The 27,960-nt window shown below is 36.7% G+C and overlaps 1 protein-coding gene across 1 annotated transcript; it reads left to right on the top strand.

Annotated features, from left to right (window-relative positions):
• Nucleotides 1-6: 6 nt before the first annotated feature.
• On the top strand, nt 7-27,939 carry VWA3A (von Willebrand factor A domain containing 3A; the record flags this gene model as incomplete). The annotated part of the gene is made up of 31 exons (XM_080618132.1): nt 7-778; nt 1,017-1,137; nt 1,745-1,869; nt 1,947-2,021; nt 3,328-3,382; nt 4,195-4,293; nt 5,114-5,220; nt 5,501-5,626; nt 6,927-7,035; nt 8,247-8,312; nt 8,781-8,906; nt 10,087-10,225; nt 10,315-10,418; nt 10,667-10,747; nt 12,401-12,495; nt 13,490-13,609; nt 14,484-14,558; nt 15,273-15,417; nt 16,372-16,570; nt 17,002-17,072; nt 18,153-18,311; nt 19,901-19,991; nt 20,446-20,543; nt 20,695-20,847; nt 21,446-21,554; nt 22,115-22,259; nt 22,759-22,903; nt 23,908-24,059; nt 24,915-25,041; nt 25,661-25,758; nt 27,885-27,939. The coding sequence occupies exons 1-31, from the start codon at nt 714-716 to the stop codon at nt 27,937-27,939; spliced, it is 3,435 nt and encodes a 1,144-aa protein (XP_080474258.1). The 5' UTR covers nt 7-713.
• Nucleotides 27,940-27,960: the final 21 nt, after the last annotated feature.

Below are 27,960 nucleotides of genomic sequence, written 5' to 3'. Positions count from 1 at the left end.
GCCCAAGCAAGGCGGGGGGGAGGAGGGAGGGTGTGTGGGGAATGGGGGAGTCTTTTCCCCCGTGAGGTGAGGAGAGTCTCTGGGGATGGGGAGCCGGTGTAGCTGAGGGGCGCTTCCCCCGTGAGGTGGGGACAGTTTGGAAGGCAGGGGGCTGCTCTGACGCGCTGTGAGCCTGAGGGCACAGGCGGGGTGAGGCGCGGAGCCCAGTGAAGTGAAAAGTGGGGTTTTATCCTAGGTTTTGCTCGGTGTTGGTGCGCCACAACTCGAAGGACAGCTCACTCAAGGCCTCCATCCCCGCATCCCACAGCCCGGGGATGTGCCACAGTCCGGCTGTCTCCGGCTGCCTGCCCCTCACACACCGCCGAGCTCTGGGGTTTGCGTTGGTTAATCTTTTCTTTCAGGTTGAGCCGTGTAGTTAGAATCCTACTTGCTGTGCGTACATAAAATTAACTGCCTAAAATCCCCTAGCAAATAGCTCTTTCAAAGTAGTTCCTAAATGTGTTCTCTGTAGATAGGTAATTGTAATTTCTCTTTGCAGCTGTGTTTTAATTTGCTGTTGTCCCACATGCGACGTAATTATCATATAAGTTGCTGGCAATATTAATACCTTTTTTAATAGTATATACTCCTGAGGATTTAAACTTTCTAATACTTTGAATTTTTTCTTTTTTTTTTTTTTTTTTTTTTTTAACAAGGCTAAGTCCATTTGAATAATGGATACATACATCAAGAAAATGGCACAGTTGTTGGACAGTGATCAGGGTTTGGAAAAAGCTGGGTGAGAATACTGTTACAAAATCATGTTGGGACTTCCTACATAAATACAGAGTAAATAACTAGTTTGTATCAACGATGTACTATGTCCTTGCAAAGCATTTATCATATATCAAATGGAATGTGTAAACAAATGTCAAAGTATAAAACATTTCCTGTAGAAAAAAACTTGTAAAGACTTTATGGCAATACAGGAATATTAGGGGTAATGAAGTAATACAGTAAAATTCATTGTTTTGTAGGTTGCCCAAGAAATCCAGTCTGCAGGGTGTTCATCCACCATGGCATGACTTTACTATGTCACATCCAGGATCAGATAATGGATTGCTGGTCACACATAGCAGCAAGATTCATGATCTGCTGGTAGGAGAGTTTTGTTGCTAAATGGAGCAACTAGTAAACTAACACATACCCAGTATACATACAGAGTGGAGAATAAATGCATTGATAGGCAACTAATATGTTTCCTTACATATATTTGCATATGCACACAGACGGTAGATATAGTCACTGAAGTCATGAAACTACATGCAGAGATGAATCAGTCTGAAAAATCAGGCAAAACAATAAAGGTAGATCAGTTGTTGATACTGGCTTTTTCTTCAGAAGAGGAGAAGACAATATATAGCCCTTTGAACTCTGAGGCAGGTTTTAGAGATACTTGATTTTTTTCTCTGGTAAATCACTGGGGTATTTCTTTTAATTCTTCTACTAAACTGTCCTATTTATTTTCTTTCTTCCTGTCTTCTCCAAACTGAGCCCTCCTTCAGCTTACAATCTGGAGATGTACTGAAAGCTGCTTTTCCTTTGCATCCAGCATCCAAAAGAGTATGCCAGTACTTAAGATTGTGTTGTTCTTAGACATGCACTGCCTACCAGCAACTCTTCTTAGGACATACATTTTTGTCAGGTTTGAGCAGCACATTTCTTTTCTCATATTGCATTTAATTTTTTCTTACTTGATCTGTAGAGAGTACAAATGAACAAAATACAGTCTGAAAAGGTGCAAACCTCTGAAGAATGGCTAAGAAACTACAGTTTAGAATCCTTGCAATTAACATTACAGCATCTGGTAGATAAAGGCAATATTATTTTGTAAGTACAACAGTGCCTTTTCTCTGCTCTGTCATTTTTGTGTGCACCTCTGATGTTAATAATGCATACTGTTCCAGGAATTCAAGAAATGGTGTTGAAGAGATAGGGTTTACAGAAGAGACTGTTACGGATTTTGAGTCCAGACTTTCTGAGTAAGTATCCATCTTGTTTATGATTTTGATGCATAACTGATTCTGTTAACAGTTATCATCACCCATCACCCACAACTACAGGTAGTGCCTTAAAACTTGTTATTTGTGGGAACTTTAGATTATCTCAGCATTAAATCCTTTCTGCTGAGATTTAGGGTAGGTGATAATTCTATGTCATTACAGCTGAGGTTTTACTTTTTTAATGAAGGTGCCAATCAGGCAGGTTTTGAACTGAAGCAGTTAGCTCATTTAAGAAAGTCAGCTAGTGAATGGTTGGGTTTTCACAGGTTAATACTCCATATTTGTGGGTTATGTTTACTGTAACTTGGGTTAGTTTCAAGTCATGGATCTAGTGAGGACAACTGGAAGTTAAAAGTTTTCTAAGTGAATTTCAAATGTATAAAATCAAGGAAACTTAAATTGAGAAAAACATGTAATTAATAGGGTGAATAAGCTGTAGAATAGTCATAAGGTTTTTGCTGGCCTTCACAATATTTGTAAAGACTGTTCTTAGGAGTGCCACTACTTCAGCATACGTGACTGTGTCAAGTCATGAAGGTGCAGAATCTTACAAAGGTCCAACCTCAGTACTTGGGCCCTGAACCATTTAAGCAAACTGTCTGCAGATCTGGTTTAAAAAAGAAGTAGCTTTTGTGTTTTGAAAAAGCAAAACTGTTTTCCCCTTTAAAATGTTGATTTAAACTTTCTGTTAAAATTATAAAAACTATGCATATAAGTTGGTTGAAGTAAAACAATTTTAGAGGGCAGCAAGCATTTCATTTTACCTCAGGTTTTACCTATTTTGAAATGGAAATTGTTGAAAGTTATGCTGCAGTTACTCTGGCACTTCAGTGAGCGTGCTGCCTTTCAACCACAAGGTTCTATTTCATGAGTTTCTTAAGCAATAGTGCAGTTTGTGTTAAATACATCTCCTGACAATAACCTGTGTGTGCTGAACTAAACTCAGTTTTGCCTGAACTTCTGTTGTTCATGCATACACATGGTGAATACCCTTCTCCTGCCTCTGAACAGTATAAGCCAGCACCTGATTAGAAAACGTTCTAGTGTTCTGTTTTTTCAGACAGCCACATATCTAATCAAACAGCTTTAGGAGAGAAGTATTTAAATGGTTACCCTGCAACCACCAGTTGTATGAGAACACTGGAAAGAGTAGTTTTAAATACTGCTTCTCACAGATTTTGCATCTGTGAGAAGAAGGATGTGATGAAGACAAATGGTTGATTGTAACATTGATGTGCAATGCAAGAGATTGCCCTAGCTAAATGTGTGCTATGCCTTTTGTCAGAGTGATTGAACTTTATCAGCAGCGAATTCAGTGGCTGTTGCAGGACAGCAGAAAGGTAACTAACTTTGAAGTATGTTTTCAGAATGGAACTGTATATGGCATTAAAGAATAAATTATTTTTTTAATATTAGTGAAACTTGTCTTCCATAACTTGTATATTTTTGTTATCTACTGTTACACATCATATGCAGTGATACTTACCTTGTCCATTGTTTGTTTTTCTTGATCTTTTACTAGTATGCGGTTTTCTGCTTTCTAGATCTAGTCTTTTTCTTTCTCTTAGAAGTCTTAATCATTAGAACCTCTCGCTGACATTTAAGCTGGAGCAGACAATGCTGAGCTTAACCTCTGAGGGAAGTGGAGCTGTCTTGTAGTCCATTGTGCCCTCTCTTGCACGGCTGGTTAGTTAATCACTTACTGTGCCTAGCAGGGCTGATGCTCAGGAATCAGAAAAGGATATGACTCCCTCTCAAAGGAGAGAGGGATAGAAGCAGCATTCCAAAATCTGACTTCCACAAAGTTGCTTGATTTATCCTGAAGGAGATGCTGTAGACAAAGTTATTTTTTGTCCTTTCAAATAACGAATAGGTTGCTTGGGAAGGAAGAAATACGATTCACTGGTATACTGGTACACTGGTATACTGGTATATATATATAAATGAAGGATAAACTGGGAGCCAGTTTTAGTTCTTCTTCCTAGGCTTTGTCAACTGTGTCATCTTTATGCTAAAACTCTTAATGTGCAAATAAATACCTAATATTTTATTTTAAAATGGTGTTGTACAAAATAAACAGTAAAACTAATAAACAGTAAAATTATTAAGCTATAGATAAGCTTTGTATTTATAATGACTTTTCTCTTTTAAGGTGTTTGGCCTTATAAAAGGAACCAAAGTTGGACTTTTGGTTGATGTGTCTCATATAAGCTGTAGACCTAGACTGCTGGATTTTCAGAAAGATCTTTTTGTAAGTTGTAATAAAGCAGACTTTGGCAATTATACTAGTCAAGCTTTTGTGTAACTGCAAGTCAGGAACTAAGTAGAAAAAAAAACCTGCTTAAATTCATAATATACAGTACATGAAACTTGTCTGTTGTAGGACAGTATGTTTTAAATGTCTTTGAAAGTGTATTCTTTGTTCATGTCTAGATTCAAACTCCAGTATAGACTGTAATAATAATACTTACTAATATTTGGAATTAAACTTGCCAAACAGAAACAGCTGTAAGAGCTGGAACCAAGTTGTACGTAGAGCTGTTTATAGTAAATATGGTTTCTTTATGCCTTATGCTTGTCACAACAAGGCACACTCCACAATTACAGTCAGAACCTTGGTGAGTTAATCACTTTCTCAAGCCCCTGGAGAAGCTTGTACTTTATTGTGCATTTTATTTTTATAAAATTCTCATAATTTGGTTTACTCAGTCTTAATACCTGAACTATTGTTTAGCTCTACCCTTGAATAGGTGTTAAACATTTTTTAGTAATTGCTCTATGGGTGAATAGGCCCATTCTAGATCAATATGTTGTTTCATGTGCTCTTCAGCTGAAGAGAAAAACCTGCTACCAGTTCAACAAATATTCCCTGCCTCTTGCCCCATTAACAAATTTGTGGGATTACCAGAGTATTTGAATTCATATTACTTCTTCCTGGAAGCTTTTCTTTGTGGTACCTGAAAATAGTGCTGTCAGCTATTTTTAGGAAATTACTGTTTTCAGTCTTTTACAAAATAACCCTACTAGAAGCAACATGGATAGTAATGCAAGAACATTTCTTTATTTATTAGTGCTTAATAGATGAGCAGCTATGTTACAAGAAGCAACTGTACTGCCTCTCATTCAGTGCAGAAGTGTCACCTCTATGGGAGAGTCCAAAAAACATCAATGTTCATGTGTAAGTACGTTTCTCTATAAAATAAAAGTTTTCCAAACAGGGTCTCCATTTAATTAGAGCAATCCCTTGTAGGTAATAGTGTTTTTCATCTTGGTCCTGCGGTGATTTTTAAGAAAGAAAAAAAGCAATGAATTTTAAGTGCAGTCAGTGATTTCAAGCTGGTTGTTCATGCATAAAATATCTTAGCAGCTCCTGTGGTTTGTGGTAATCTTCATCATCTATCTTATTTAGCACCTTCATGTTAAGTGTACATGGTCCTTTTTCTGTTTTCCTCCCCCAGGCTACATGAAGTAAGACAGTGGATAAAACAGCTGGAGCCTGGTCGAGGCTGCAATTTACTGAAAGGCTTAAAACATGTCTTTACGATGAAAGAACTCAATTCTCTGGTTCTTATTGTAGGAAGCTGGTAAATTTTTTATCTGTCCTAACAACCGCTTTTAACTTGGATACAGAATTGGTTCAAGAATCTGAACCTGATACAAAAATAAATAGAAAATTTAAGATCCAGGTTTTATGCATAAAGTTTAGTTCGTATCCCTGAACTTCTTTATTCTTCAAATTTTTACTGATTATAAATCTCTTTTTTGGTACAAAGTTACATCTTTTCTTTGCAGATCAGTTATCACACTAATCCACTAGAAGTGTGCTAGCTCTAATTTTACACTAATAAAAGTCCTTCAGCACCATTAAGGATGTCACTGAAAGGGCCCACACTGCTGGGTTAGATCAAATGATGAGCTTGATTTTGCTGTAAAATGGCATTAAGCATTCGAAGGTAGTTTTGAATGTGTTTGTGAGAACACATTCTCTCTGTGATCTCAGTGGTGGTGATGGAAAACTTAAAATATCTGATTTAAATATATGAAAAGAGGCTGAGGTTAGATAAATTATGGACTTAAATTCTGAAGTTCTCCTGTCATGTAAAAATCTGCAGTACTGGAGTCAGGATTACAAGCAAAGGCTACAGTAAGGATTTTGGGAGTGTTACTGTACTCCCTATTTATTATTTGTATTTATTTTAAATGTGCAAAAATGGGATGATGTAACCTTTGGCAAGATTGATATTTAGGGAGATTGAAATTACGTTTACTGAACGCTCAGTGTTCAGTTGAAAGGTTCCAAGTTTTGCTTAGACCTGCTTTGAACAGAAGGCAAAGTTTAGAGTATGTGCACATGAAAACTTCATTAATTTCTATCCCTGGCAAAAGTGTAGCTGGGAGGAAATGATTTTACTAGCCATGATGAACCATGGGTGGCTAAGTTCTGAACACAAAGTAAAGTTTTACTTTCCTTAATGAAGACAATGGGCATCCTTACAGATTGAAGATCTGAGTTGAAAGCTTTTCTATCACAGTTTGTCACAATGGGCAAAACCTAAATTCCCAATTTTTAGCTTCCAGAGCTAGCAAGGAATAACTTGGAACATTTCATCCACAAGCCATTGTGAACTAGAATAGAGCCTTAGTGCTTTTGTTATCCTTCAGGTTTTCAGAACAGAACTAAAACTGTAGTAGTGGTACCTCAGTAATGGTTGAAAGAGGGAGAGGAGGTCAAGCTCTGCTAAAATGACTGGATTACATTCACATGATTTGTTAGTTATTTCCCATTCATTTTCTTCCCTGTCTTCTTCAGTGTGGTCTTTTCCCCCCATTTGATTACTGCCATTGTTAATTTTAATTTTTTTTTTCCTTATTTATTTATATCAGCCCTGATCAGTCTTTGGAAATTCTGTCTGACTATGCTCAGCAGTGTATGCTGGGGAGAAAACTACACCTTCATACCATTACATATGATTGCAGCAGTCCTTCTTCTCTTGTAAGTAATTGTATTAATACTTCTTTGTGTCCTGTCATTTGTTTCGTATTCAGCTGCTGTGTCTTCTCACATAAACTTTTGTGGGCAAGCTAACCTACTCATTAAAGAGTTCTTGATCTAACATTGTATTTGCACACATGAAAAAGTCTGTTTTGGAGTATTTATCATGATTCATACCAAAGCCAGAAGTGGCAACCACGTGGTGTTGACAGGCTTAGCAGCTCAAGGGAAGCAGTTATTTCCAGATAATCATCCTGTGTGTTTCCAGAGAAGACTCTGGGGCTGAGAGCTCTTTTGCAGGTGAAAGCAGAAAGAGGGGACTTCAGGTAGGCAACATTGCAGCAAGGACAAGTGGGTACAGAGAGGGATCATAGGAAAAAGGCTGGAACTTGGGAGTGAGATCATATGAGCATGGCAGTCTCTGGATAGGAATATTTTGGTATGGAATAGCATCAGACCTAGTAGACTTGCTCAAATTATGGTGTTGATCATGAGCAATGGTTTGGATGTTGGCAGTAACTGCCTCAAAGGAAGAGGAGGACAGAAGGATAAGCAGATATTTTTGATTAGCTTCTCCACAGGAACTTGGATTTAGGTGTTGATTGCTTGATTAAGCTCATCCCTAAGGCATGTAGTAACTTCAGTAGAAGGAAGGACATGACTGAAATCCTGGTTTTATAGAGAATCATAGAATAGTTTGGGTTGGAAGGGGCCTTCAAAGGTCATCTAGTCCAACCCCCCTGCAATGAACAGAAGGTTCTTCAGTGAGAAGATTGGATGCAGTAAGGAGATTGCAGTGGTAGATAGTATGAGAGAAGGAGCTGGGAGAGATGAAAAAAGCGGCAAAGTATTTAAGAGGTAATTCTGGGTAGGGGAAGGATAGCCTAGCATTTATACTTGTAGACTTCAGTGATGTGCCTTTGATCTGACTAGCACGAGCCTTCCCTAAAAGGAAGAGAAAGTGACACAAGGTGAATAAGCTTGACCCTTATTTCCTATTTTGTAAATTTTTTACTGAGTTGATTTTTCAGCCATATTAAAATAAGACTGGTAAGAAAACAATGGAAATGTAATTACTTTGGCTTTTTCATTACATATACCTCAAAGCTTCTTTCTTTGTTGCTAATTGAGAATTAAATACCAACACACCACATTATCAAAAGATACTACTGAATCAAAGTAACTGTTTTTCTTCCTATATATATACGTAGGCAGTTCTAAAGAACCTTGCAGAAGCTGTAAGAGGCCGTTATCATTGCTACTCTTCAAAAAGAGAGGTAGGTGACAGCTAGAGAGGCAAAATATTTTTCTCTTTTTGATGGTTCTTCACTTTGAAAGGTAATTTAGTTATAATCTGAGTAGAAGTTTATAGCAAGAACTGGTGCTGAAAGTCTCCATCATGGTAGTGCTAAGGATGTGGTCAATAAACTTGTGGTTAATTCCTTCTGCAACTGAAAATGCTTTCCTAAAAGCACAATAAATTTTGCAGATGTTGTTCACTGACTTAAAGCTGATGAGTAGGGTGAAAGCAGTGGTTTATTGTAGACTGACTCAAAATAATAAAACAATGTCTTGTTTATAACATGATGACTAAATTATCTGTGGTGCATTAGATACATTTACACTCAGTTCTGCGATGCCAGGCAGTCTTGTATAGATGTATGCACATCAAAATAAGAAAGCTGTGTTTGGTTGGTGTTTGAATAGTAGTTAACTTATTTTTCACTTTGTTTTTACATGTACAGAGTCTTGATAGCACTGACTTTCAACTGCTACTTCAGGAATCCCGAAAGGCCAAGGATCTACTCGGGAGCATCAAACAGACTTTCCAAAGAAGAACTGGTGTCTCACTTATTGGTAGAATAGCAGATGTATGTATCTTTCTATTTTCAGATGTACTTCAGATACTTTGAAGTATTTGGGCTAGAAGTTTTTAGTGTTTACTATATGAAAAAAATTATGTGATTAATTGGGTATTTTGGTAAGTGAACTTCGAATATTACATATTGGCCATCCACTGTAAGAGCAAATTAAGGCCCAAACCAGTAAAGAAGACATTTTGCTATACATTCTCTGAAATGCAGCAAATCTTATACATCAACAGAAGTATGATGAAAAGAACATTGTACCATAATCATAATGGAAGTCTAAGAGAGCCACTGGCCTAACTTTTAATCATTTAAATGAAGTTTCAATAGTCGTTTAAATTGGTAAAAAGATACTTCTCCATGATCAAGATGGACAATTACTTGAGTTGCAAAATCATAAGGGCTTGCCTAGATCTATTACTGGTATTGAAGTTAGGAAGCTACAGTCTGCCTGTTACACATCTGTCTCTATGTTGGTCCTAGTTTATCATGAGGATTTGGTGCCATTTGTTCTGTAGCAGTTGTCTTGGTAATGTTTCTATTTTTATGCTCTATTTGATCAGCATACCAGGGGTTGGTTCTTTGTTTGTTTGTCTTTTCTCCAATAATGTAACTTCTAAATACTCTTGATGGAATATGCGTGAGGAAGAAAAAGAAACTCCTGTGACTTTTCTTTTTTTCTATGGGATATTTGGAAATTCTAGTTTTGCTTTGATCTGGTAGAGAGTTGTTTACTCATGTCTGTCTTTTACCTTGTCTTAAGTGGAAATATACATCTCTCTTTTGCCTTATTCTCATCTCTGTACTTTTTAGGGGCCTGGAAGTTTAGGAAGTGGCTAAATCTGCCTATGGTCCCTAAACTTGAAAGCTAAAAATTTGTCAGCACTGCTCCTTTTCATAGTTACTTTTCTTGGAAAAGATGATTTCCTGTATGTTCAGCCATGATCTTTACATTTTCCTGTGGGTTTTTGCATTGTGGCAAGCATAGTGAAGTTAGTGGAACATTGTCCCCCAAACCCATCTTTAGGAGGAGCAGTTATAGCTATTTTCCAAGTGTTCTTATTGAAATCCCAGTACTTTGAAAATAAGTAAAACGTAAGTAAAACGGAGTATTTTGGATTGAGGGTAAAAAAAAAAATAAAATGCTGAAAGTTGCAAGAGTTTTTCTTAAAATCCATTTTAGGTTTCTACAGAATTTACAAGTACAGCACCTTGTAACTTCTTCCCAAAGCCTCCAAAGCATGAAGGACCATTAGTTATTCAAACACCATGCACCCTGGCCGAAACCTCAAAAGAATGGTTAAAGACATATGGATTGAAAGGTAGTGCAGAAAGAAAAGCTTAAAAGGTATGAAACATGAACACAAGGCAGAGCATGTGTTTTACGGCATTTCTTTGTTTCTTGCTATAGCTAAAAAGTTAAACCTTTATCAAGTTCTGGCTCCCAATGCTTTCTCTCCTGTGGAAGAATTTGTACCCATTCTTAGAAAAACAGTGTCATCAACTCTTCATGAGGTATGTAATGAGGACTCTTTCTCATTGTTTTCTTTTTTCTTCCCTTTTTCTTCCTATTGCTACATTTTTTTCTATTTAAAATCAGTACTTTATAAGTCATGAAATTCTACAGGCTTTAAGTGAAATTTGAGTCACTGATTCAGATCAAATACTTATGCATTCTTAAAAATGATTCAGGAAGGAATTCCATGTTAGTGTAGCTTATATAGGCTTCTGTAAACACACAATTGTGTTATTTATCATTCTAGAAAGCAATGATTCAGTTTGAATGGTATGATGGAACTGTGAAAAATATCCATGTTGACCTGCCAGTGTTGTACAACTATCAGGTGAGTTGTCTGTAGTGATGTGGCCTTGTCAGGCCTAGATAATCATCTAGCTAGTTGTGTGCGTTGTGAAATGATGGGGTCCAAATGTAGCAAGTTCTACATGATTGCCAAATGGCATTGTTCTGCAGATGGTCACATTAGAAGTAATGCATCTGAAGTTACTTTTTTTACCAAGAGTAGCATTTTAGCCTTAACAGTGCTCCTACAACACTCTTGCCATGCATTTAGACATGTTTGCTAATGTGAATGTCAAAGACAAGAGATTTCAGCATGTTTTCTGCATAACCAACTGGTTTTTAAGAGTCAAAGCAGAAACTGTTTCTCCTTACTTGATGGAAGGTTGTCACATCTTTGTTTTACTCTGAAGTATCAGTAGAATCTGGGTATTTGTATTTCATGTTTTAGCATATGCTCAAACAGTCTTTATACTTAATGTGAATTCCCAGAATTGTGCCAACATAGTTTTTGAACTGGCTGTACCAGCGTATTATGCTGCTTTGCATTTGCCTTCAGCCCAGTAATTGCCAGAGTTTCTTCAAGAGGGTAGCAAGGCTGCTACTAGAGTTTTGTCAAGCTTGCAGATGAGTTAAGAACACTGTCAGGTGGGAGATGTTAGGATTTTTGGATATTTGCTATGGTGTATTATTATATAGATAATCTTAAAACTACTGGTGCACCAGGACATTTAAACTGGATGGGGTATTGAGGACCTTTGAGGACTTAATTTGCTCTTTTAAGTATAGAAGAAGTAGAGATACATACATACATATGTATAGTATATATGCAGATGACATAATGAAGGCCACTGGAATTCTTACAGACAGTAGCTATTCTTGAAGATTTCCTCATTTGTCAGAATGCAGATGATGAGAGTGTGGCCCAAGTTTAATGAAATAGAAGGTGCTTGTGGATATGTGTAGCCAGGGTGTGTTATATAGTGATCTATTCATTCTTTTTCTTTTCTCACTTCTGTACCACTCCAGTAGCAGCCCTGACAAAGGGCTGTGGGAATGTTTCCAGGTAGGACAAATATTTCTTTAAAATGGAAGAGGGGTGAGAAATCTGTAGAGTTCTATAGTTGGGTCAAAAAGGAGAGTGTAAAATTTAACAAGCTGACATGGAAGCAGCTTCTGGCTCCTTGATCACCATCAGATGCTTGTGTTCTGTGCTCCAAAAGTCTACTATCTTGTAGCTTTATTACTGAATTCAATGTCCTTTTCTAGCTTGATTTGCCCTCATACATAAGCTTCCAAAGGTCATGTTCTGTAGGGTTTGGACAAATTGCCTTAATGTCTTCAAATTGATACTGTGTTAAAGAATGATGTGTTTGAAAATACTGTGTTTATTTTAAATGATGTGTTTAGTTATGAACACTGCCTAAAAATGCTATTGAAGAAATTATAAGCTTGCAAAAAAGACCTTTAGATCCTTTGTTGCTTTTCTATCATTGTATGTTCTTATGGACTGTATTATCTTTGCAAAGAATTAAATGCTTCTGTCAAAATGAATGAAAATCATTTATTTTTTCATTACTATGCTGTCATGTTACATGACATGCTACATGTTATAAGTCAATGCCACATTGCATTTGGTAATAAAAGACTTATTTGAACTTTTTATTTTTATCTTAAATTTTCTGTATTTCATCCGTAGAAACTCCTTGTTAAAATGGTAAGAATCTATGAGAAAAGAATTGACTGGCTATCTGTTGCTAGCAGAAGAATATGGGGAAGTGTTTGTGAAAGGAGGTATCGTACTTTGATAGTCCTTTCTTTGTATATGGTTCTAGTTTGCCAGCCTTTCCTTTATGTGTAAGTCAGCACCAAGGAACACAGGGCAGAAGCCAGTTAAGATGTAAAGACAATGGTTGCAGATATGACCAGTGTAAGCAGTCCACTTCTGAAAACAAATATTGATATTCAGCTTTTGTAATGATCCAGTGAATGTAAAGAATCCAGTGATCATTGGTCAACACAAAATGGCAATTTTCATTTGACAGGTTGAGACTCTCAAGTTTGAGTTATCTAGCAAGTAAGCCCTTGGAGAATGTTCTATCATAAATCACACATGAAGAGAGCCTGTTGGCAAAAGGTAGTGTTTACAGTCAGCTTTTGAAACCCATGGTGTTAGTATTTATGCTAAGAGTTTTTCTGCACTGACAAAGTAGGTAGTTGGTATGCTGGAGCTCATTTTCCAATAAGAACTCATGAGAGTCATCCATGCTTTTCAGGAGTGTTTTGGATATTCCAAGTATAGAGAAGAAAGAAAGAGGACATGTTTAGGGTTCAATAGCCATTATGGCACTACATGTGCTGATACCCTGATTGTTGCATAGCTTAGGAAACATAGAACCATACAATGGTTTGGGTTGGAAGGAACCTTAAAGCTTATTTAGGTCCAGCCCCCTGTCACAGCCTGGAACACCTTCTACTATACCAGGTTGCTCAAAACCCCGTCCAACTTCGCCTTGAACGCTGCCAGGGATGGGGCAGCCACAACTTCTCTGGGCACCCTGTGCCACAGCCTCACCATCCTCAGAATTTTCCATTATTGTTACTATTTTTTTTTAATTCTCACCACATGTTTTGCAGATTTTTTTTCTTTTTAATACAGATTCAGTGCTTATACATTTTGATACATAGCTAAAAGATACTTTCTCTGGCAAGTTAGAGGACAGTGACGTAAGAATGTGTAATTAAGATTTGTTCTTTTTCTTTGATAAATAACATATTTCTTATCTAGGGTAGTTATACTTGTTGATGTATCAGTGACAAACTCCATGTACATCATCCATATCCAACATTCTTTGCGACTGTTACTTGAAGAACAAATGTCAAATAAGGATTGCTTCAATATTATAGCGTAAGCAACTGTTTAAGGTTCTTTTAGAATAATTGTAATACATGGCAATGAAAGAAGTGTGCTGAGAGATTGTAGTTACTAATGGACATATTTTAGATTTTTTAATTGTATTGAACATTTTATGATGAAGAGTCAGTAAGAGTAGCACTGATTTGTCATTACTGGTTAAGTGTATGGATCAGATGTACAGACACCAGATCAGTAATTAAAAATCACTGGTTTGGGTGATGCTCACTGGAACTGATTGTGTCATATGTGTTACAGATTCTTAATCTGCTATATTGTTCATAACAATAGTACTAATTCACATGCTAAGTTTTTATTGGAAGAGGATTTTGGTGTCTCAGGTGCTGTAACTGAGAACACCCTTTACATTTTACAGTAACTGCAATACTTTTTATTATATAATAGTACTAAAATTCCGTACTCAACACTGGGAGTCAGAAACATATGGCATAGTTGCTGAACAGCAGCTGGACAGGTTTATGACTGACAGGTAAAAGGAAGAAACAGCAGCTCATGGAGTTCTAAACCTGGTGGGAGAACAAAGCCCTTACCTCATGAGGGGTACAGGCAGCATCTGAAGGTTGGGGGTTTTTTTTTGTTGCAGTCCTTCTGCTGAGCTTTCACCAGCTCACTTAGGATCCTGTTCTTCAAATAAAAATTTAGTCTGGCCCACTGCCTTGAAAATCTGACAGCCCCTGACTAGTGGATAAACGTGCATAACCGAATGGTTCGAAATAGAAAGTTCGAAATAGAAAGGCAACTTTACATCTGTAATACCCCAAATGAGAGTTTTCTTTTAAAGTGAAGTTCTTTTTGCTTGTTCTAAAACAAAATCTGAAAACTAATTGCTGTTATTTTTCCGTGAAAGATTTGGGAGTGATATTGTGCCTTGGCAGCTGGAACTGGTTCCTTCCCAACTAGAAAACTTACAAAAGGCTTGGAGGTAGGATCAAAGAACTTTCCCATACATCTGAATTAAGTGATCATAGGTATTGTGACACAGGTAGAATCAAGAAAAGGATTTGTGAACAGCTTAGAAAACTGATAGGTTTTCTATACATACTACAAAGATACATTGCTCTGAATTGTTCTACGCTGATTATTCATTATGATTTCTTGTGAAAACAGCATTATAAAGTTTAATATGTCTCAGTGACTTTGTATTCTTTATGTATACAGAATATATGTGTACACAGATAGAGCAGTGTCTGTGTGAGAAATGCACAGGTGACATGATGAATTGAAAACTGATTCAAATTGAACTGGGATGTGAAAGCTAAACTACATTTTTTTCCAACATACACTGGAAACAAATTGCAGGTTGCTTTTTGTGGAGTCAAACCCTCAGTGTTTCATTACGCCTCTGTCATTTCATTTTTATTCCTGTAAATTCTGCTATATTACGATATTTCCACATGAAAATAAGAGAGAATTCTTCCCTCTCTATGCTCCGTGTCTTACCTTACCAATCGAGTTGTCCATGGTGGCAGTACAGAAACTAGAACAAATAATTCGGATCATTCTGTAATCTGGTTTTGCGCTCTGTTAAAAATTTTGTTCTCCAGAGCAGTGGTATTTAAGATTTTTAGTTCTCTTTATCGCTTTAAGCAGAAACAAAAGGTTTTGTTGCTTCATTCTTTGAACATTTGTTTTTTAGGTGGGTGTTAAGCCTGCAGTGCAAAGGGAGCAGAAATCTCATGAGTGCACTGAGGAGAGCTGTGGAAATAGATTTCAAAGACAAGGATAAACACAAATCACAAGGACTTTACCTGCTGACTACTGGAATACCTGATCAGGAAACAGTAAGTATTATCACAGGGTTTGCGACATTTCTGTAAGTTCCCATTTTTTGTTTCTTTTTCTTTTCTAGTCATCATAGCTTATTGGCAAATACTTTTTTACATATCTGAGCTAGCAGAACTGTCAGGATCTTAAACTTCCATTTCTGCAGTTGCTCCCTGAGTGTTGGAGGTAGCAATTCTTAATAATCTGTAAATTATAGCAATTATTAATAATGTGTGAATCATAGAAAATTCAAGAGGTGTTTTTGGGGTTCCCTTCTCACTCCAGTTCTGGCCATCATTTCATTGCAAATTTATGAGTTTAAAAAAAAACAACTTTAATTTTTTTTTTTTTTTTAAATGATATTATTTCCTTATAGCTCATGGAAACAAAGCCACGAATAATTCTACTGTGGAGCTTCATAGTATGCTATGTAAAGCTCCTATTTTTGATAACATTAATCCATTGCTTGGATATATGTTCGTAGTGCGTGTGCTCTGTGGCCTAGAGTTTCTGAACCTATGGAAATCCATCTGCAGTAACTATGTGTAAACAGTAGTGTGTCTCTTGCTTTTGTTACCAAACTTCTGGAAATTCTGGGCAAACCTAAGAAATCATTAAAAGCCTATGTGTATAATAAAAAAACAAAAGATACATACAGAAAGCCAAATGGATAGTTGCATCCCTACTACTTTGCTTCAGTGCATGGGTAACTTGAAGTCCATGGCCTGTGTCTTTGATTTCCATAGGTACCCTGCCTTGGCTGCAGTAGTGCTGTCACTAGTAATAGCGACAGGTTTTGTGTCTATGCATGAATTGAGGAGGCATTCAGCTACTCAGGGTATGTTCATGGACTGAATTGCTCAGGTTGCAAGTTCAGGAGTGAGAGCACATCTCTGTAGGTGGGAGCACATCTGAGGTAGAGGGTCACTACTAATCTGTTAATTTTTTTTCCCTTCTCCTCTGCATTCCAGCACACAATCAGTGCTTATGTGGCTGAGGTTTGCAGAGGTTTTGATTTACAGCTTCATGTCTGTCTGTTCAGTGTAATGGAGGAGGTTGACTCTAATGGGATCATTCCAGCCCGCTATGCTAACCCAACTGAAACTGCAATTGCTTTTAAAGAAATAGTACAGAGAGCCAATGGGAGATTTCATTGGTTTGGAGAAGCAGGTATGTGAAAAGGAAAGTCAGCACATACTTCTTTTTCATTAATTAAATAATATTTATTAATGCCTCCCCCTTACTTTTTTTAGGATGTGGTAGTATTGTACTAGCAGTGGGATATAAACAGGTCCTAGTTTGATGGAAACTTTCAGTTGTGCTGCAGAATATTATAAAAAAGCCTTAATGCAGGAATTTGATTTTTTTTTTTTTACGTTTTAATTCCACTAGATATTTTAGAGATGTGCGTTTAAAATATAGTTGCTCATGTGTTAGGTCCAGACTGCCTGAACCTAACAGGAAAACAAAGGCTTATAGGAAACAAAGGCTTTTTGATTCTTTTCATTGATAATTTGGCATGCTTTACAAATTGATGTATATTTTTAAAAATTATGTATTTTGTACACTTAAAAGCTGATTAGCATATATTTGATTATCAGGTATTTTTGAAAGTGATGATATCACTATTATTGTGTCTGAAATGGAAAAAGCAAACAAGTACTCCCAAAAGGTATGAATTATATATGTCTCTTCAAGTTCTCTGTTTCTTCAGAAAAAAATTCACCAATGTTTGTTCGGCTGACAGTGCAGAAGATTGGACAAAATGAAAATCCTTGTAAGATGGGCAGGAATGCTTGAGAGTGTGAGAATAGTCACCACAGAGTAAATATGGCCTAGAAAGCAGTTGTACAATGGCACTGAAGTGATGGGTGTTGAAGTGGCCATGATTCCCTATCAAATACAAGGAGTTTACAGTTGAAGTGATTCTCCTTTTTGTTGCCAATCCTAAGATGAATTCTTCTCAAATAGAATTGTTCTTTATAACTATAGCTATCTATAAAATATATAAAGATGTATATATATATAATGAAATACGTTAAAAAGTTATATATATTCTATAACAAACATAAAATGTTATGTTCCTGTAAGTCACACTTCAGGGAGGGTTCATTAGTGGCACAATACCTTTGTTCAATTCCAAAACAATTGCTTTCTTAAGTGTACTAGGAGTGTCAAACTAGACCATCTCTCTCTATATTATATGCCTATATATATTATATTTATATCCTATATAAAGCTATCTGAGAAAGTGACTGAGGCAGTGTACCCAGCCTGGCCGTATGGTGGTTGTGTGTTACAAAAGTATGGTTAGAAAGGTATATGCAGTGAGATCTATATCCAGAGGTCTGTGTAGCTTGTTGCATGGAAGTCTGAGTCACAAAAATCTTTTGTTTAAAAAGAAGAATTGGTGGATATTTAATAGAATCTCAAAATATTTTGTTGCCATGTAATAATTGCATATTCTTGGTTCATCATCTTCCCGTTTGTTCTGGTCTTTGGTATGCAAACCATTGCCTTTTCTTTTAGAATGTTTGCTCAGAGCAGGAAGGATTTCCCTCCTGTGTATAAAAGGAACCACAGCACAAAGGGTTTTCTATTCAGTTAGAGGTGTTAAGCATTGCCAGATTAATAAATTTGCTGTGAATTTTATTTTTATTAAAGTAATAAATACAGAATGTCTGGCTTTGAAATGTCATTTACTTATATTTCATGTATATGAATTACTAAATGCTGTGAACTTCCATTTCAGTGTGTATTCCTAGTGGAATCCTTAAAGCAACGTTCAGTAAATCAGTCTGTTAATACATTTATACCAGAAGGAGACCCAAATGTGCTTGCAAAGAAAGAGAAAAGAAGGCCACAGAAGTTGCTATCTCCTAAACCCACAGCCCTCAGTCTGGCTAGAATGGTTTGAAATGGTCCTATTTTTAATATGCTGTGTGTTTTAATTAGAGATCTTACCTGGCTGTCAGATGCTGCTCTTTGTGAAAGAAGCGCTCAGGCTGAAAATTTGCAGGAATTAAAACAGCACTGTGAGAGTACCCCGAATTGACATTGTAATTTGAATTCAAAATGCTACATAAACAAAAAAATACATCTTATTAATTCCCGCTAAATAATTAATTATAGTGGAACAGCATTGCAGTGTCTAAAATTGTCTAAATAATCACTCCTCTGACTTTAAATATTTAGTGTTTAATGAAAACAAAGACAAAGCAGAAATGTGCTTTACTAAATTACATCTATTTTTCAAGTCCTTCTAGAAAGTACTGCATTTTATGATATTCTGCTCATTTCCAGATAAGACAGCTGCAGCTGAGTAGCATATCTTTGGCCACAGAGAGAGCCAGCATGAAAACTAGAAATAGGATTCAGGATGTTTCCTGCCTGCTGTGCTGATTGCCATGGAGTTCCGTTACTGAGTCCTTAGGGATTTTGCTGATGTTTTCCTTGTTAATTTTGGCTGTGCATGCATCTGTTCTGAGTGCGTTTGCATATCTGTAATATATACAAATGGCCAGTGCCAGTGCATACCACTTCAGTATAGAAACTACTAGATAAGAACTTCCTATTACAGAGAATGTAGTTAACTTTTGACCTGGATTTTTCTGGTCTCATTTTTGAAATGGGAATGGCACTTTAAATGTAGGCATGTTCATGTGTCAAAGACCTGGTAGGTAAGCTCAAACAGGTCTTCCATGCTATTTTATCAAGACCAGTCTGTGCTCAATACTTCTTCACAAATGCAGGAGAAAAGTAATCACTGAGAGATGTGACAACGTAGCATAGTTTTACAGGGATTAAACTTGTAGGAAACTGATAGAGGATTGTCTGTAGATGTTTGGGTATATTTATAGTTTGTTATGTTTTATAGTATGTTATGTTGGGAGTTGGAGTAGATGACCTTTGAAGGTCCCTTCCAACCCAAACATTTGTATGATTCTGTTACATATAGTATGTTATAGTATGTTATTTTACATTAGATGTCAGTTACTTGAAGTCTCTGTATCACAGAAAAAGTCTGAACCTAAAAGGGTTAAACAAGTGTTCATGTTGTTTAGCAGACTGCTTATCCCCTAGAGGGTTGATCCTAGAAATTTCCATACCTAGAGGAAATACAAGTGTTGTCAGCACTATATTCCAAATATTCAATAAAACTGTGCAGAAAATACTATATACTTTATTTTATGAAACAGTGCCATTACCATATTAGACTGCCCCTTCAAGTTGCAAAAATGGTCCAGACTCATCTGCCTGGAGATGTTTATCTTTAGTTTTAGGGCAGGAGATTAAATTGGTAAGAGCAATTAGAGTTACTTAACTTAGCAAGATATTACAAAGTAACAGGTCATCATGGCAGGTGCTGACTTGTGGGGAGAGCCAAACAGGAATTAGAGAACAGTGAAGGGTAGTTGTAGTTTTGAGTAATGAAGTTCCAACTGAAACACTTTTTAATTGCCTTTTTAAAAAAATTATTATTACTATATGTGCTTATAGTATATTAAAGACAACCATGATGCAGAGAGAAATGCTTCCAGAAGAGTACAGACATGGCATTCTACTAGTGCCAGAGCAGAAGTTCCACCAGGTCTGTATAGATTAGGAGCTTTTTGTCTTCAATTTGTTTTGGGGTTTGCTTAAAAGACAGCATTAAATTAGGGATTTAATTGAAGTTTTTAGAAACACTTGCAATTGTAAAGCTGGGGATGTGTTGGGGAATTTTGTTTTGTTTTTGTAAAGTCCTTTGAGAACTTGTGGTCAAAGCTGCTCTAATGCTCAAAAAATGAGGATGTAGATGATTATGGAGTATTTGGCTTGGAATTTTTTGCAGGTGACTTTTTAAAAATCAGGGGTTTTTTTTAAGTACTTTGATATATAGAAATTTTGCATTTGTGTTCAAAGGTGGAACTCTGTATGAAATGCTTGTCCGTGGGGCTGGGGTTGGTTGATTGGTTTGTTTTAATCCATAGTCACATGTGACTCAAAGGCCTGTGATTTAAACCTCAGGCTCTCAATATTGCTTGCTTTGTTTTCTTAACTAGGTCCAGTATATCAAAAGTATCCAAAGGTAATGTGCATAGGAAAGTCTGTTCCCTCTGTTACATTGCCAAACAAAGAGGAAATCTGTTCAAGCAGAGAGGTACTTTGCCCCTTACTAATGAAATGCCATTTGAGAATTATCCATATGAATTAATGTGAACACGTTAATTGTGATTCCTTACAATGTATTGTTACTCAATCTGTTCTACTGTTTACTAGCAACCAGTTGCTTCATTTGTTTGTCTTACCAGTGGCTATCCAAGTACAGTATTAAAAAGCTTAAACTGGAGTTGCCCCGACTGCTGTTTGGTCCAGGCTGTACTCACCAACGGAAAACTGTGGCGTCGCTGCACAAGAAAGTGTCAGCAAAATACTGCACAGTCTTCCCTAGCGTGGAAATTGATGTAAGCATTTGCAGACTTCATCTGCCTACATCATTGAGAGGTTTTGTGTTTAAGACAATGCATGTTGATCAGCATTTGTGGCTTGCTAGTGTGATATTCCCTTCACTCTTCCCTGGTCTTTTTTCTGAATCATGTTTCTGTTAGAAAGCTAGAGAAAGTTTCTTGTGGTGAATAAAAGATCATTTAGTATGTTTGAAGTGGAAAATTCATGGAATCTGGAGAATGCATCTCATCTGCTCATACAGTGTGGAAAACAATTTTTGAATTTTAAGTAAAGCTTTTAAAAATTATATATGAGTAAAAACGGGAAAAATGTTGGATCTTGATTGTTTGGGTTTGTGCAATACCTGGGGAGAAGCGCAGAAAATTAAGTCCAGGATACTATTGCTCTATTATGTCTATAAAAATGTCAGAGATAATGCAGCTGGTTCTCCTCTCTAGTCAAATTTTGTTGTTCAGCTCAACTGGTTGAGATGAGAACAAGGCTTTCCTCATTTGGGTAAACCAGTTATTTAGTAGCAACAGAGTCACAGAACTTTTCTTACACTATTTCATAGAAGTGAAGACAAACCCCCCTAAATCTTGATTTTTTTTCCAGGGAGTTGTGAAACATCTGCAGTTCCAACCTAAAGAACTGGAAATCTACACTGAGCAACTGGAGAAAGTGTTGCGGCGATATATAGAAAGAATACAGTGGCTTCTGTCAGGTACTGGTGTGCATCTGGTCGATAAAGCACAGTTGAAACATACATAAAATGTTATTGTCTACTGCTTATCATACAATAAATCTGAATATAAATCTGGACCTCAAATATAAATAAAATTGGTTTTGCATTTCATTGACTTCCAAAAATGTATTTTTATGAATACAAGAACACAAGAGAATTCAGTGTCTATGTAGCTGAAACATTGAGCTTGCTGTGAAATAATTAGGGCTATGATGTAAATTTCTCCTTTTTGTATGTTGTGTTCAGAAACTTAAGGTTCCTGGTGTCAGAAGCTTTGTATCCATGGAATATATACAATAACATCAACAAACAAAATTAGCTTTAAAGTTTCTTTTGCTAAGAATATGCCCTGCTGGTGAAAAGTGTTTTGATCCCTCTGTTGCTTGTTGAACTACCTAGCTGCACACAGATTAGAATTTATTATGTAGAAATATGCCCAGAATAACCACTAAAGACTAAAGATTTTACAGTATGCTCAATAAAATAATATGTTCAATAAAATAAGCCTATGTAATGACAGTTTTGATGTTCTGGCCCAGGAAGCCGAAGATTGTTTGGTACCATTTTAGAAGCAAATGTCTGTATTTTGATTGATACATCTGGTTCCATGGACCCATACTTGCCACATATCATGAAAGAACTTACCTCCCTTATCTGGGAACAGCTGAGAAAAAATAAAGTCAGGTATGATGAACTGCTGATAAAGACTGAAATTTACACTACTTATTATGTCATAAGATTACTTAATAACAAATAATACAGTACTGAAAAAATACAAGTAACTAAGATATGTTGATGCATAATACACATGTGACATGAACTGCTTTTTCTGTTTTTTAACCAACTTTCAGTTCTGAGCTCTTTAAGATTTGAGCCTCATTTGCCCAATGCTGTTCGTCCTTTGGGCTCAGAATACCCATAGATATTCTGTTCATGCAGAGTGAGATATGCTTTCTGACTCTCCTAAAGCTGAAGACTTTAATCTAATATTAGGCTCTTGGGTTTTGTGAGGAAGAGAAGTTGGTTGGGTTTTGTGTTTGGTTTTGTTTTGTTTTTTACTATTGGGTTTTGTTTTGTGTTTGGAATTTTTTTTTGTTTGTTTTATTTATTTCAAAACTGGCTTATCTGAAGTGGCTGATAATATTGATTAGGGTTTAATGTTGTGGGCCATCTTTCTCCTCAGGTTTAACTTGCTGAGATTTGCAGAAAATACAGAGACTTGGAAGGAGTGTCTTGTAGAGGCAACTGATGAAACATGTCACAATGCTGTGCAGTGGGTGTCTACATTCCATGCTCATGGTAATACATGCACCCTTATGGCTTTACAGGTTAGTAAATTGTGTACTACATTTTGAAGAAGACACTGTGTCTTGGTGATATAACATTTTCATCTGACTCGTCACGGTTTGGGAAAGTTATTTAGTCAAAACATACAGCATTTTTACATGCAAAACATGAACAGATCTGGAATCAAGCCACTGTTTCTGTCCTCAAGGCTAGTAGATACTAGAATTCATCACTTATACTGAGTTTAAGAAAAATTTGAAATAACAGTAGTTGCATTAGCATTTGTTTTCAAATACTAGAGAGAGAAAATAGCCCAAAGTGATGCTAATGCACAGCTGTGGCAGGGAGATGCTTGGCTGTGAGCCAAATGGAGATTTTAAAGAAGTGGTGTTTGCTGGAATTGCATGAACATTGAGTACACAATCCTTGAACTTCAGTAACAGGCGAATAAACTTTTCTCCTGTAGAAATTTAGTAGTAGTAATAATTTAAAACAGAGACTGAAATAACTTCAAATTTCATGAAATTTAAATGCTAATAAAAAAAATGTTGCCTTAAATGCATGGTTCTTCTTTCAGACACCTTTGCAGTGAATTTTATGGAATTCATCATGAATCAAATCGAGTAGAACTGTAAGGCATGTCTGTATTAAAAAAATGTCCACAGAGGCAATTAGTGTAGCAGTTTTCAGTAATATAAAAAGGCCAAGTCCCAGTGAGCCTGATTTGCAGACACTGAGCACCTTTAATTCTTACAAAATGTGATGCAAAAACCTTCTGTTAGCAGTTCTCCAAAACCAGTTAATTTGCTTATTTCAAGTTTTTGGTGATGTTCTTCTTAGGAATATGTTGCGTTATGCTACAGATTATCTACTTGTTTATTTTTCAAATTTATATCCTTATTTTTTCATACTAAGTGAAAAGACAACATTCATTTGATTAATGAGTGGTAAATATGAAACAATACTAAATCATTGGAATAGTGTTTTCATTCTTAACTTTTCATATAAATGTACTCATTATTTAAGCTTATTTTCTACTTTTCAGAAGGCTCTCAGTTTCCATGGTATAGAGGCACTATATGTATTGACTGATGGAAAACCAGACACCAGTTACAGTCTGATTTTGACAGAAGTTGAAAGATTGAGAAAGAAACAAGATATTAAAATCCACACCATTTCTTTTCACTGTGCAGACAGGTATGTGATAGTTTGCAAGAACAATAAAAACTTTAGAATTATTAGTTTATTGTCACACTGCTGGGCCACATGCTCAGTTCACTGAACAACAGCATGGTTGTCATTTTTCAAGGCATTAAAGAGGGACGTAGTAGAGTGCTTGATACATACAATTATTGGACCTAAGTTGAAAAAAATCAACTTAAAAGTATTGCAATTATGAATATTTTGAGTTTCTTTATTTGCATATCATGTGATTAACTGGTCAGTGGCCAGTAACTATCTGTTCAGGTTATCTGCTAGTGAGGGAGAAACATGTCACTTCTGACTACAAGTTACTCTTCTGCTGTTTCTTTCCAAAGAAATCTGCTAGTTAATTGTGGGTATTTTAGTGTCCAGTTTTAGGATGGAATCAATCCTTGCAGCTTACTTGAAATTAATGGCTGTATGACTATTTTTGACTTTGCAGTGCTAGTGCTTGGGAGGCAGGACTCTAAAATAATGATGTATAAATGGCAGTACAAGTGTGTGACTCCTTAAGGAGTCTCCTGGCTTTCAGTTTTCTCCCCGTATGTAAAATATGAATTGCCCTTCACCTGCCAGCCTGGCTTCTGGATTTCTTGGTTTACTTTAAATTTTGGTTCCATTACTACACTGAACGTTGTGTCCAAAAGTAGCCTGTTATGACAGCTAAGCAGTGGATATTCCACATTAACAACTGTTAATGAGAAATGATACAGTGGTTTATAGTCATGTCCTCCAAACCACTTGTTTTGATGTAATATTTTTTGAGGAATTCTTAGAAATTCTTCTGCTATTGCTGTTGCTTTCAAAGAAATAATTTTCCTAAGTAACTCCCTTCTTTGTTGTTAACAGAGGAGCTAATGAATTTCTGAAGAAGCTTGCTTCCCAAACAGGAGGGCGCTACCACTGCAGTTTTGGAGATGTGGATGGACAGCTAGCAGCACACAGAATGTTGACAGAGGGGTTTGATGATGAAGATGTATGTTAAATGGATTGGTTTTGTTTGGTTTGATTTTGTTTCATTTCAGCTTAGTTCTTTACTAATAGTCACACTTCATTTAAAAAAGAAAAATCATGAGAAAAATAAATAGACGATTCATAAGATACTTCACATTGAAACTGAAAGGAGACTTCTGAATATCTGGCTTTGCCTCTCTGCCAGCTGCTTTGGCCAGGTGATGAAACCCATGAAAGAATTACACAATGCAGCATAATTTTTGAAAGAGAAGCAAAAAACCCTAATAATAATCTTGCATTTGGACACTGTGGGTTTTAAGTTAGCTTTAGCTTTTACTATGCCTTCTTAGTCTTGCTATCTTGTATTTCATTTATGTAACTGTAAAATCCTTACACAGTTTGTAGCACTTCAGTGCTGCAGAAGGAAACCTCAGGGATTGCCAGAGCAGAAGAATATGTTAGTGAACAGAACCATGTTCAATCCAGAGTTGCTCTACACTCCCCTTTCAAGACCAAGACTTTCTCTGCAAGTAGATAGAAAGAGGGAGATTTACAGTTTAGGCTCAGGTAATTAAGGTGGTAGAAATTGAAAATAATAAATAGGTGCAAATTAAAGTAGAATATTTTAATTCTGTTTTCAGGACCCGGTTTTGCCTTACTTTGAAGGAGATGATTTAAAGACGCTTACTCAAGAAATAGCAAAAGCTAGAGGTTTCTTAAAGCAGGCAAAATCTTTGAGGTGAGTATTAAGAATTTTTCAGTAATTGCTTTTGTATTTCATGAAAGGAAGACAAGAATGTCTGACTTAGTGTCTGATATTTAAAAAGGAATCACTGTTTCCTTCCTTGTGCTGTCAATTTTAGTGGGATTTTTGAGGCTTAGAAATGATACGCAAGCAAGTGGGATTTAGTTTTAAGGTTTTACACAATCAGCTACAATCATAGTAAAGGATCTGATCAGATTCTAATGTGTTAAAGTTCAGGGCTGTTCTTTTCTCAGTTGTTGCTCCATTTCTTATGTCAAAGTGAAATTACGTTAAGTTGTTCCTCTCCTTGCTTAGTTCTCTCATCTGCCAAATCAAGGTGTTTCTCTTTGTATAGATTATTAAAAGAGGAAATTGTCTCTTGTGAATGTGATGTAATGTTCTTTTTAGTACCTTTTCCTTTTTTTTATGACTTCTTACTTAGAAATACAAATTACTTTCATTCTCCAAAATCTTTTGGGGCTCCTTCTATCCCACCTCATCCTGATTTATCTAACTGCATCATCATCTGTTCTCTGTCTGCAAGAACCATATTCTTTGCATGGAATAATGTGAGATCTTTCTTCTATTCTCAGACAATCCCTTCTCAAACCATTTACTTTTCAAGTTACCATCAGTCTCCCTTTCTTTTTGCCCCTAAAGACCTGTAAATTTTCTACTAGCCTTTTTCCTGGGAAGATTCCCTAAATCTTCCACTTCTCTTATATTTCCTGAAGCATCTGACAAATTAATTTTTCTCAGAAAGATCTCATCTTTCAATCTCAGACTTTTTCTGCTTTCCTAAATAATTTGGCTCTATCTTTGTCCTTTCCCTGTTAAGTCTCAAGCCTACCAGAAGAATTTGTTCTGTGTTACAGAATCATAGAATAGTTTGGGTTGGAAAGGACCTTAAGATCATCTAGTTCCAATCCCCCTGACATGGGCAGGGACACTTCACACTAGACCATTTCACCCAAGGTCCCATCCAGCCTGGCCCTGAACATTGCCATGGATGAAGCATTTACCACTTCTCTGGGCAGCCTGTTCCAGTGCCTCACCACCCTCACAGGAAAGAACTTCTTCCTTATAACTAGTCTGAACTTCCCTTGTTTAAGTTTAAACCCATTACCCCTTGTCCTATCACAACAGTCCCTGATGAAGAATCCCTCTCTGGCATCCTTGTTGGCCCCCTTCAGATCCTGGAAGGCTGCTCTGAGGTCTCCACGCAGCCTTCTCTTCTCCGTGCTGTGAACAGCCCCAATTTTCTCAACCTGTCTTCATATGGGAGGTGCTCGAGCCCCCTGATCATCCTCGTGGCCCTCGACTGGACTTGCTCCAACAGTTCCATATCCTTCATATGTTGAGGACACCAGGGCTACACACAGCACTCCAAGTGGGGTCTCACGATAGCAAAGGGGCAGGATCACCTCCTTTGACCTGCTGGTCATGCTTTGTTTGATGCAGCCAAGGATACAGTTGACTTTCCGGGCTGTGAGTGCACAATGTGTCTTCCCCTCTTTCCTTCTTTACTGTAATTTTTAATTCCCGTCTTTCTGCATAGAATAAGAACGTGGTGCCAATACTCCTTAGGTTTGTCTCTCTTTCTTTTCTCTTCCTCATCTTCTCTTCAGCATCCACCCTCAACATGAAGTTTCCTTTTCCCTTTTCTGTTAGCAGTCATATAACAGGTAACAGTACAATGTGATGCCAGGCAGAGGTATGCCAGTGGACTCTAATGGGCTAGTTTCCTGGAAGCAGCATAGCCCTGCTGGCACTGCATGCCATCTGTATCTCAGCAGTCTGAATTAGCTCGGGTTGCCCACCATTCCCTGCTGCTTCTGGTATAATTCAGAGTTAGTTTTGATACCTGCCTAGAACTGGAGTAAAGGACAGTTAAATTGCATGATCTTTCCATTCATTGTTACACTTTCTAACTGCTAATCCAAAACCAGAAAGTACCATTTCAATAGTTATAGCAGGCAAAAAGTTTGAAAATGCAATATATCTCCTTAATGAAAAGATTTTCTGTCACACAAGAACATGGCTGAACAAAGATACGAAGGCACTATATGTCTCTGTGAAAAGCTGCGTAATTCTTTAGATTTTGTTTTTCTTTCAAACAGGTTATTACTTCAAAAATGGAATATAAACCAAAAGGACAATTCTGGCTTTTTTTAAAATGCTCAGGTAAATACCACA

The sequence above is a fragment of the Psittacula echo genome, assembly GCF_963264785.1.
Source record: "Psittacula echo genome assembly, chromosome: 5".
Lineage (NCBI taxonomy): Eukaryota > Metazoa > Chordata > Aves > Psittaciformes > Psittacidae > Psittacula > Psittacula echo.
The sequence above is the reverse complement of the archived record's forward strand: the minus strand, read 5'-3'. Positions and strand labels throughout refer to the sequence as shown.